This window comes from Monodelphis domestica, chromosome 1 (assembly GCF_027887165.1).
Source record: "Monodelphis domestica isolate mMonDom1 chromosome 1, mMonDom1.pri, whole genome shotgun sequence".
NCBI classification, from domain to species: Eukaryota; Metazoa; Chordata; class Mammalia; order Didelphimorphia; family Didelphidae; genus Monodelphis; species Monodelphis domestica.
Genome location: NC_077227.1, coordinates 233,959,624 through 233,971,953, shown reverse-complemented (window position 1 = coordinate 233,971,953; position 12,330 = coordinate 233,959,624). Strand labels below are relative to the sequence as shown.

The 12,330-nt window shown below is 35.6% G+C and overlaps 1 protein-coding gene across 9 annotated transcripts in view; it reads left to right on the top strand.

Annotated features, from left to right (window-relative positions):
• SPATA7 (spermatogenesis associated 7) overlaps window positions 1-12,330 on the top strand; it is a 91,977-nt gene that overhangs the window by 58,902 nt on the left and 20,745 nt on the right. For all 9 annotated transcript variants that reach the window (XM_056810573.1, XM_007472670.3, XM_056810574.1 and 6 more), the window contains 2 exons: window positions 6,678-7,138; window positions 9,328-9,391. In XM_056810573.1, coding sequence (XP_056666551.1) covers window positions 6,678-7,138; window positions 9,328-9,391 — 525 coding nt within the window. The remainder of the gene's footprint in view (window positions 1-6,677; window positions 7,139-9,327; window positions 9,392-12,330) is intronic.

The following is a 12,330-nucleotide window of genomic DNA, read 5'->3' as shown; positions in this document are numbered from 1 at the left end:
TCTTTTTTCTCATTTTTCTTCTATCTTACTTGCTTCTTGAACTCTTTTTTTTTAGTTCCTCAAGAGTTTGTGACTAATTTCATTTTTTTCTTTTTGGAAAGTTTGCTTATTTGTCACTCTCTGGTGTGGCTTCTTTCTATATTTTGCTCTTTTTATCTATAGAAATTATCCAGTGTCAAGAGTTTTTTGTTTTTGTTTGTTTTTTACTGTTGCTTATTCCTTTTGCCATTAGTAGATTGGGGTTCCTACATTTTGGTGGTCATTGCTTTCTTAGCTTCTGTCTTACAAGGCTTTTTTATGTTAAGCTTAAAGTCAACTTTTACACTCTTCTCTTTCATCCTTATCAAGAAACTTCTTTATCCTTCACTTTTTGATATCAGAGTGGTGGTGTCTGTATATCTGAGATTGTTTGTATTTCTCTTAGAAACCTTAATTCCTGCTTTTGATTAATCCAGTCTGGTATTTCCCATAATACACTCTGCATAGTAGGTTGTGCAGTGTGTATAGAGAGCATTGGGCCTTGGAATCAGGAAGACCTGTGTTCAAATCTGACCTCAGACACTAATTATGGTGACCCTAAACAAGTCACTTAACCCTGTTTGCTTTGTTTTCGCCTCTATAAAATGGATTGGAAAAGGAAATGACAAACCATTCTAGTATCTGTCAGTGAAACCCCAAATGGAGTCAAGAATTCAACCACAATTGAAACAACTAAATAGCAACAAGTCTGCATATAAGTTTTATATATATGGTAACATTATACAGCTTTGTTCCTTTCTCACTCTAGTGAGGTTTTTTTTTTTTCATGATGAGAGACATCTTAGTAGACTATGTAAGGAACAAGTACATTGGAAAAGATTGTTTTAAAAAAATAAAAATGGGAAGTTTTGTGCCCGAAAGGAAGCTTAGACTTCTGATTTGGAGAGGGGGAAAGAAAGGAGACAAAAAGCAGGGTTCTCAAAGCAGGGTTCAGGGGAGACAGCAGATGTAATGGGTTGGCTCAGAAAGAGGAGAGGGGGTTTGAAGATTTTCCCCCTTCTGCCTTCCCTCCTTAGCTAAAGCTGCTCTTCCCAATTCTCTCTTGTCCCTCTTGTCCCCCCTTCACAACTTGAGACCAAAAGGTCTCCCCTTGATCCGTTCACTCACACTCAGCTTGGGAAACAGATAACTTTTAATGTTAACTCAATCAGATAATACAAAAGGAATACTGGGCAGGGAAGAATGGGAAAAGGAATGTGGGGAAAAGATCCCTATCTCTATCTAAGTGGGGAAGTATTGGGGGGAAAGATTTCCAGTCACCAGCAGGAAAAGTGGGTAACCCTCAGGAGAAAGTCTTTTTCCCACCTACTCTCTTTGGCATCTCAAGACCAAGAGACCACCGCTGTTCTCCAACCCAGTCTTCTCCTCAGAATTCTCTCCTGAGGCCCCTCCCCTGTCAAGGTGTTCAATTTCACATACTCTTCAGTCTGGCACTTTTTTCTCTAGTGCCAGCTTCTGTCACAAGATGGAAATCAGAGAGTGAGTCATTCTGCTAGAGAAACCAAGAGGAGAAGGAATCAGAAATGCTCATAGAAGGGATGGTCACTTTATTTTCAGAGACTGAAGTCAAAAAGGAGAGAATAAAGATGACTTCAGGAATTTGGAGGTAGAGAGAAATGTAGAAAGTCCAAGCTCACAATGAATTTCTTCAGTTTTCTCAGGAATGTGAGTTCCTTGTAAGACAGTGGAGAAGGAAAGGCTATCATAGCTGATTCATCCAGTCTCTGCTTGAAGACTTTCAATGAAACGATAGCTCACTCAATTTCTAAATGACTTCAATTATTAGAAAGTTTTTTTCTTACATCAAATATAAATCTATCTTTTTTCAACTTCTACCCCCTTGTTTTACCATTAGGAGCCAAGAAGAATAAGTCCTAATCCCTTTTCCACAAAGTATCCCTTTAAATAATTAAAAATTCCTATCATGTTCCTGATATACCTTCTGTTTTCTAGCTTCACTATCCCAGGTTTTTTCAACTGAATTTCATATATTAGTTCTCCAGTCTTCTTGCCATGATAATCACCTTTTTCAGGATATAATCCAGCTTATCTAAAACTTTCTGAAAATGAGCCCATCAAAACTAAGAATTGTATTCCAGAAAGAGTCAGATTATAGTGGAACCACTACTTTCTTGGTCCTAAACAACTATTTTAGGGGGCGCTGTCATGTAACACTATTGACTTAATGAGTTTGTATTTCATTAAAACCTAGACCATTTCCCTTAGGAACTATTATTTAGTCATGTGTCCCCTATCTCATATTAGTAAAATTTGCTTTTTTGAGCTCAGGCATAGAATGTCATATTTATGCCTGTTAACTTTCCTTTTATTACATTTGTCCTATCATTCTAATCTGTCACAACCTCTTTGGATATGAACTATCTCATCTAACTTGTTAGTTATTATCCTATCTGTAAATCTGACAAGCACGTCACCTATTCTTTTATTTTTAGTAATTGACAAAAACATTGAAGAGCGCTAAGTCAAAGGTAGATCCCTGGGACATTCCAGTGGAGCCCTCCCTCCATAATGTTAACTCATCAGTTATAACATAACTTTTCATTCAGTCATTCTAAATTCACTTACTATTATCTCTCACACTTTTCCATCTTATACAATGAGTGTAACAAGATACTGTTCAATTCTTTACTAAAATCTAAGCATATAATGTCTACATATATTCCTGTAACCAATTAGTTGTCAAAAAACCCTCTTTTTGATGAAACCACATTGTCTTTTTGATAAGTACTTTTTCTAAATGTTCACTATCTCCATAATAATACATTATAGAATTCTGTTATGAATCGAAGCCAAACAAATTGATCTATTGTTTTCTGTTTCAATTTTCATCATTTTATTTGGGGAAGGGGGAGGAAATTTTAAAATTGAGATCAAAGCTCTACCTCAGTCCAGCAGTTCCTTACCCATTCTTCATAGTCTGTCAGAGATCATCAGCAATGGCTCAGTAACCACATCTGCCAGTTTTTTTAGGACCCTAGGATATTATTCATCTGGGCTTAATGATTTTAACTCATTGAGGACAGCTAGCGTTGTTGATTGACTTCTAACTGATAAGTTTTTATTCTCTGCTAACCATTTTTTGTTTCTTCCTTCCCAATCCAAAGATCATTCTCCTTGGAAAAGAAAACAGAAAAGGGGCTTGAATAATTTGGCCTCCTCATTGTAATCTGTTATCATTAGCCCATCACTCCAACCTGTAGTTCTATCCCTTCTCTGATTCTTCTCTTGCACACAAGATTATGAATCCCGTCCCCACAATCAGACTTTTGTTTTCCTTAACCTTCATAACCAGCTTCAGCCTATTCTAAGCTTTAGTCCTCGTATTCTGGTTTGTTTTTTTTTTTTTAAACCTTTCCCTTCTATCTTAGAATCAATACTGTCAGTTCTAAGGCAGTAGATCCATAAGGGCTAGGGAATTGGAGTTAAGAGACTTGCCCTAGGTCCCATAGCTAGGAAGTGTCTGAGGTCAGGTTTCAACCTAGGACCTCTCATCTCCCAGCCTGGATCTCAATCCACTAAGTCACCTAGCTGCCCCACCTCATACTCTTCTTACAGGACCACTCTACTTATTTGTATTCATCTAGATTTGCTTGCCCTTGCTTCTATCTTCTAAACATGTCTTTTTAAAAAACAAGTTGTTTTTTTTTTTTTAAAATAAGTTCTGTGTGCATCACATTGTTCTGTTTACCTCTACTTCTCTTTATTCCTCATTGGAAAAATTTCTGCTTCTGTCTCTGGAATTATATTCCTAAGCTCACTTTCAAAGCATTAGGCCATTGGATTTTGCTCTTCTCTGAAGCCTTTCAGTATTCTCTCCAGAATTTAGGTTGCATATGACTATGTATATCTTTTTTCTTTATTCAAAACTTTATAATGGAGAGGTAACTTTCCACAAAGGTTCCTATTATTTCTACTTTAAAACAATTTCTCTTTGTGTCAGTCAAAAGAACAACTTTCATCTTAACCTGCTTTTAAGTATTTTTCTAGTAGTTAGCAAAGTCAGTTAACCTGCATTTCTATTTATTCATAGGAGGAAATGATAGCAGACGGGACCTTATAAAGACTATAAATATATTTATCCATTTCCTCCAGTGCTTAAAGCTATTCTACATATAGTAATACTTCTATATCAAATTTTCAGTCAAGAGGACACCATTTAGTAAGACTGGTAAATTTATTTTTCAATGTACTAGTTTACAAAAATGCCTGATTTGTACTCAAGAAATAATTCATGTACCATTGCAAATATAATTTTGAAAGTCCTACATGTTACTAAATGATATTAACAGAAATTATTCACAAATATAGGTGCATTCTCTGTCATTTTTTATATGAAGGGGTATAGAGAGAAGAAATGGGCTTAAAATATGAAAGGTTAATATTATATATAAAGGATTTTTAATGTCACTGGATGTTTATCATGAAATGTGCAAAGAAGCTCTGAACCCTTTACAACCTATCTGGAGTGGACTGAACTAATTGTTTTTATATCTTATATGCACCTACTTATATGTTGTCTTCTCCATTAGAATATATGCTACTTGAGAGCATAGACAGTTTTTGCCTTTTTTTCCTAACTTCTACTCTTAGCATAGTGCCTCCTACATAGTAAGTGCTTAATAGATGATTCGACTGACTTCTCTAACAGTTGATGGATTACCCTTGCCAAACACTGTATTTCCCCTCAAGGGTGGCATTTTTAAAGTCACAAATTGTAGCAAGAAATTACAGACTCTTCTATGCTCTTCAGGGATGGTTAATGGGGGTGGCCAGGGCTTTAATTCCCTTCAAAGGAAAACTGATGGCAGTTCTGTCCCAAAAAGAGCAGAACACAAAAGGGAACAATAGAGCACCATATCACTGAACATTATAAATATTTTATTTTTTTTCCAAAAGGAAAAGTTATGATTATAATCAATAGTTTAGAAAAATTATTATATTAAAAGAATGTTTATTTTTAAAATAGATTTTCCTCAGAAGTTTAAAACTAGAAACAATTTAATGTACTCGTGAGGCAGTCAATTTTAAAGGTTAAATCTTTGGGTAACCAATATTTGGATTTGCAATCATTTGAATTTTATGCTTCCAATTTGGTAAGATATGAGTAATTCAAGTATTTGAGTGTTTACAATGTGCACCATTACTGTTCTAGGAATGTTAAATTCTTATTCTCAGAATGTGGGATAGTCAAGGGATAAGAAAAGTTCCAAGATATAAAAATTTGATTTTCAAAGATTTGTTAATTACAAAGTTTCATCTATGTTTGTCATTTAATCATCTGATTATTCACTGATTGGCATACTGGTAGGTACAATACAACCAGTTATCATGGGTGGCCAGCCCCTGATAAAACAGCTGGTCTTTAGGTGTCCATAGTTTGGAAGCTTGGTTTTTCCCTGGCAATTGTCTTGAAGGTCAGCCCTTATGTGACTTTTTGACCTTGCTAGTTGACTGAAATCTCACACAAGCACAATTATTGGGTACCATATTTGTCCTAATATAAGCTACAGTCCCCTTTCCATCTCTCCTAGCTATTAAAAAAATATGTATACATATATAACACCTAAATATGATCAACAATTGGCTTAATTTTTTTTAGATATCTACTTTTATATATTTTTTCTTTTCTAATGCTATTTCCTTTTAGACTATGTAGCCTTTATTCAGAAACATCCTTTATTTTGATGAATACTATAACTGATGCTGGCTCACCAGCCACAATGATAGTCAAACCAATCCTGGATTGCATCTTAAATCCTAATAATTACACTAACATTTTAGTAAATGTTTCCATCTCTTACTCGGGAAACCATGAGTTTACATAACATTTCCTTCAGCTAGATTTTATAACTCCAGACATCACCTTTCTAATTGGATACATGAGACTTACTTTCAGTAGTACTAGTAATGCTTTTAGATTTTATAATAGTCTTTTAGCTCTAATGATGTCCTAACTCCAGGTTCTTATTATGGTGTGGACATAGGTTCCTAAAGATTATAAGCAGAACATAGTCAACGGTAACTACACAAAGGTAGCACATTCACTATCTAAGTGACCTTGGAAAACCAATAGCCTCAGCTTTCTTACCTAAAAAAGGAGATTTGAATTAGATTAGATTCCAATTCTAAATCTATGTTGGAAGTCTGTGGTTTGAGGTCCAGCCTAGCAAATTTGGAGAGACCCAATTTCCAGAAATTTAGCCAACAAATAACAATTTTTTTCACCTATAGCAACGCATGGAAACCATTTATTAAGGGCTAGAAGTAGGGATGGCTGTACTGATGCAGGAAATGCCCAAAATAACAAAAGTGGGCTCCTAGAATGAAAGGAATTGGCATTGATTGCTATAGCTATATTTATAATTAAATTGGACTCAAGTTTGTAACACAATATCTTATAAAAATTGTGGATAATTCCAAAGAAATAGGACATTTCCCTGCCTCCAAGAAATTTAGAAACCACTGTCTACAGTTTGAACAACAAAATTAAATGTATGGACATATAATTTAACCAGGCACCTAAGAATAAAGGATAAAAATATATTTTTGTGATTATTGTTGCATTTTCTTGGAAAATTCCTTATTGTTTAGTGATATAATACTATTTCTGTTTTTAGCTTTCAGAGGAATTACCAGATAAGGATGAAGAAACTGAAGAAGAAAATGACTTTCCATCTTTATCAAAATCATTACCACCTGCATCAGATAAGCAATTTCCAGATTTTTCGATTCTTGAAAAAAGTTTCAGAAATGAAACTCGCAGGAGCTATAGTACCTCAGGTACATCAAGTCCCCGAAGACAGTTCTGTGTATCCTCACGTAATGCCGCCACTGGCAGTACTAAGAATACCAAAAATCCACGAATGTTTCAGTTATTTGCTTCGAAAGCACCTAGCGGAGATCTGCTGGAGAAGCATTCTGCACACTTTACTAACCAGGAACTACCATTCACTCCTCGCACGTTAAAAACAGAAGCAAAATCTTTCCTTTCTCAGTATCGCTATTATACCCCAGCCAAAAGAAAAAAGGACTTCCAGGATCAATTGATTGAGGCAGAAACCCAGACTGAATTAAGCAGGTATTGAACATATATAGTAATAATGATTAATTAGCTTAGGCTGTTACCAAATTTTGTCATTATTCATTGAATTTTTTCTTAGATCAGGCATTTTTAAATAGCATAAGTATCTAAATCTTTTGGTTGGGGTGTGACTGGTGGGATTAAAACTTTTACATGTAGCATTAAAAACTCTTAATAAGTGTTAGGTTAAATAAGAAGAAATGTTTATAATCCGTTGACTTAACTACATTAAGCCCTTTATAAACATTAATTTTAATGGTTTAGTCCATTATTTCAGGTGACCCTAGATGTAGCAACAGAATCTGTGAAAAAATTTATGTATTATTTTCAAGTCATCATTCATTAGCTTTTAGTGCAGCAAGACAGGATGATTAAAATAAAAGAAAGAACTTCTCTTCAGATAATATTTTCTTCCCTTTGATGATTAGTCATTTGATAAATACTTAAATTTCCCCCCACAAATGTCACTTATTCCTGCCCATCAGAGGAGAAAAAAAAAAAAGCTGTCAGGTTACATTAGATTATCAGTGAATTAAATTGTGACAGTAGTTTCCTAAATTATGTTCTCATGATTCAGACAGCCATGTACCTCTCCAGGAGTCACTCTTAAGTGTTCTGGAATTAGTATAGGATAGTGAAAAGAGCTCTGGATCTATAAGTAGAAGAATCGAGTTCAAATCCTGCTTCTGCCAGTAACTGGCCAAATGACTTTGGGTCAACTCATTTCTCTATACCTCTTGTTTACTCATGTAAAATGTGAAGTGCATCCACAGGACCTCCTAAGTGGTCCCTTCCAGATCTAAATATGATACTTTGAGTTTATACAATGGAAGAATATGTCATTCTATGTTTTCTTAAAGTACCGTAGTAACTCATTATGATACTGTTATTGGGGAATAAGATTGTTACCTTATTATGATACTATTATTGGGGAATAAGACTGTTACTTAAAGGCTAACTACTAATCACGTCATTTCATCTTATGCTTATTGTGTTTAAGAGGGTGACGTTTTGTTTGATAAAGGGCATGTGAGGAAAACTGTTGCTGAATATTAAAAAAAAAAACAGAACCTAGATTTAGAACTGAAAGGGACCCCTTATGCAATTGAGTCCAACACTTTCATTTTACAGATGAAGAACACTACACTGAGAAGCTAAGTGACTTGCTCTGGTTTTCACAGGTAGTAAATGACAATCAGAATTTGACTACAGATCCTCTGACTCCAAAGCCAGTGCCCTTTCTTCTGTACTATGCTAATTTTTCCCCTTTTAAGCTTACGTAAAATAGTTTTCTTATATAAAAATAAGAAATTTAGAATTTTTTTCAACCTTTCTACTCAGTGATCATCTTATGCTGTACAAATAAATTTACATTAAGAATCCTACTCTAGGGGGGCAGCTGAATAGCTCAGTGGATTGAGAGCCAGCCCTAGAGACGGGAGGTCGTAGGTTCAAATCTGGCCTCAGACACTTCCCAGCTGTATGACCCTGGGCAAGTCACTTGACCTCCATTGCCTAGCCCTTACCACTCTTCTGCCTTGGAGCCGATACACAGTATTGATTCCAAGATGGAAGGAAAGGGTAAAAAAAAAAAGAATTTTACTCTAAATGCACAGAAATTTCATTGATTTTAAGCAAATGAATTAAGAAATTGATGCCATAATAGGTCTGGGAGGAGAAAAATATCTTCTATTTGTATAGTAGTACTTTTAAAGATTTAAATAGTCTCCCTGAATAACTATTAGATAAGTGGGCCAGGCTTATTCATTATTATTATTTTATAGATGAAGAAACTGGAGATAGCGAAAGAAAATTTTTATGGGTGTCTTTTCTTGAGTTTTGGATTTTTAGTAATGATAGATGGGTCAGTGATGAGATGAAAAAATAGATAAAACAAAAATACCCAAATTGAAATTTTGAAATTCACCAATTTCCTAACCAGCCATCTGCAGTGATAATTATGAGAAGTGAAATCTGATCCAAAGTCCAGCTAAAGGCATATTTAAAACTCAAACTAGATAGTTACCTTTTAACAATTGACTATATTATCAAAAATGGCATTTCATTTGAATGTGCTGTCATACCCATCTTTGTACTTAACATGTAGTCTTTCTACACAAACTTTGGCTTTATCACAATTTCTATATTTTTACATTCTAAAAAATATATCTTTTGAAATGTTACAGTTTTAAAACTCATTTTATACGAGCTGAGTTGAACAATATGGGTTCAGAAGTGATCATTGATGAGGTAAGCACAAAAGATATTAATACTCCTGTATTTTAGTTATAGATACATTAATTTATATAAACACTTCTAAATGGAGAATGGAAAATGTAAAGGAACTCATAATTCTATACTTTTTTTAGAACTTCAGGTAGTTTGATGCATATACCAATATACATGAAACCAGTCTTCATTGATAGAGAAATCACCCATTGAGGAAATCACAGGTCCACTCAAGTATTCACAAAGTTAATGCATGCCTAAGTATATATGTTATGGCCAAAATACTCAACTTTTTATAAGTAAACATGCCTGTGACTAATCAAATGGATGGTGTACAAGTTCAGATGATCATTTATAAGCCAATTTATAGCTTTTTAATAAGCCAATTTTTAGTTTTTTAATAAACTAATTATAGCTCATCATTTATATGCTAATATTTCTGAATTTGGAGTATAGAACATGTACATGAGGCACACATTGCATTTTATTGATATTTGGTGTCTAAAATTATGCAAAGGAACCAAGTAGAATTAAGTTCATAAAGTAGCTAAAAATTTTGCCCTTAAATCATTTATGACTTCAGTGCTTTTATCACAGAATCTGAGTTAGAAGGAACCCTTGAAGCCATCTAGTCTAAACTATATCTGAATAAGAACCCTCTCTCCAGTGATAACTCAGACTTTGCTTGGAGACTTGTAGAGAAGGAAAACGCACCACTTCTTTTTTTTCTTTTCTTTAAAAAATTTTTTAAAAAAATATTTTTCCATGGCTACATGATTCGTGTTGTCTCCCACACCTCTTCTCTCCCCACTCCCGGAGCTGACAAGCAATTGCACTAGGTTATATATATGTCATCACTTGATATTCCCATATTATTCAGTTTTAGAATCGAGTAATCTTTTAAAATTAAAACCCCAATCATATACCCATATAAATAATTGATAAATCATATGTTTTTCTTCTGCATTTCTATTCCCACAGTTCTTTCCCTTAGTGTGGATTGCATTCTTTCTCATAAGTCCCTCAGGGTTGTCCTGGATCATTGCATTGCTATTAGTAGTGTAATAGAGGGATTATGGGAAGGAATAATGATGATGGAGAGAAAGAGGGAATGAGGTTGAGAGAGTGAAGAGATCCTTCTTCTCCTACCTTCCTTCTGAGGGGAGATAGCCAAATCCTGTTTCCTTGAAGGGGAAGTATGTCTCCCCAGAGAATGTTCTCTGGGAGATAGAAGACAGAAGACTAGAGAGGGAAGCCTTAGTGAGATGACAAGATTGCCCCCTTCCCCCCCCCCCCCGAGGTTCCATCTATCCTTGAGAGGCAAGATGAATTCTTTTACCTCTGCTTCCCCAGGGATATCAACTAATCATTCCCCTTTGGGATCTTAGGGCTACTCCACTGCCAAGGAGAGATGTCAATTCCTTGAGTCAGGCAGTCTTAAATCACTGGGATCCAGAAGTCAACCCCCCTTTCTGGGGAGAGGTGTGACCCTCCTCAAATCTTTATTGTTAGAGACTGGCCCATAACTAAATCTTGAATAACAGGTGATTTATTGGGGTTCAAGCAGGGAAGGGGTGGTAAGGATATCAAATAGGAAAGTGGGTAAACAGGGAAGCCCTACATCTTGTCCCCTCTAGCAGATTGGCCTTCCAAAGTCTAGCAGTTCAAGGCTTCTCAGCCTTGATCCCTCTTTCTTGCCAACTGCCTGTTAGTCCCTACTCCTAAGCGAACTAAAACTTGGATATCGGAGTCCAGGGACAGGTAAGGGAGAGAGAGAAATCCTTGGGATTTCTTGGGATATGTGATGGCTCTTTTCAAAAGTCCCAGTCCACAAAATCCACTGAGGACTTTAAATTACTGTCACTGAAAGTTGAGTGGAAGTATTCAAGGGTTCAGAAGAGACAGATCTCCCTAGAGAGATGGGCTTCTTCCCAACCTAGGAAATCCACCTCCCTCCTCAAGTTCCCAGCTGGAAGTGAATGACCAGTTGAACCTCCAAGCTTCTGATTCTTTCCTGGAATTCACAGTTTTTTCTTCTTGGTCCTCCCCCACTCTCTTCGGCTAGTCTCTGTCAGAGACTGTCCTCTTCTTGATGTAGACTATCTCTTCTCTTACCTTACAATAGGAAAGCCAATTATGTTTGATTGTTCTAAAATGTTTCACTTTCTGTGTACAATGTTCTGGTTATGCTCATTTCACTCCATGTCAATTCATGGAGGTCTTCCAAGAACCTACCACTTCTTTTTTTTTTAATTTGAAAATTTTATTTAATTACCTAATTTAGAATATTTTTCCATGGTTGCATGATTCATGTTCTTTCCCTCTCCTCCTCCTATAGCCAATGAGCAGTTCCACTGGGTTTTACATGTGTCATTGTTCAAGATCTATTTCCATATTATTAATGTTGCATTAGGATGATCATTTAGAGTCTACATCAACCAATCATATCCCCATCGACTCATGTGATCAAGCAGTGGTTTTTCTTCTGTATTTTTACTCCCACAGTTCTTTCTCTAGATGTGGATAGTGTTCTTTCTTATAAGATCCTCAGAATTGTCCTGGATCATTGCAGTGCTGCCAATAGAGAAGTCCATTACATTCAATTGTGTGATAGTTTATCCGTCTCTTTGTATAATGTTCTCCTGGTTCTGTTCCTTTCACTCTGCATCAATTCCTGGAGATTGTTTCAGTTCACATGGAATTCTTCTAGTTAATTATTGCTTTTAGCGCAATAATATTCCATCACCAACAGATACCACAATTTGTTCAGCCATTCTCCAATTGGAGGGCATCCCCTCATTTTCCAATTTTTTGCCACCACAAAAAGCTCAGCTATGAATATTCTTTACAAGTCTTTTTCCTTATTATCTCTTTGGGGTATAAACCCAGCAGTGCAATGGCTGGATCAAAGGGCAGACAGTCTTTTAGTGCCCTTTGGGCATAGTTCAAATAGCCCTCCA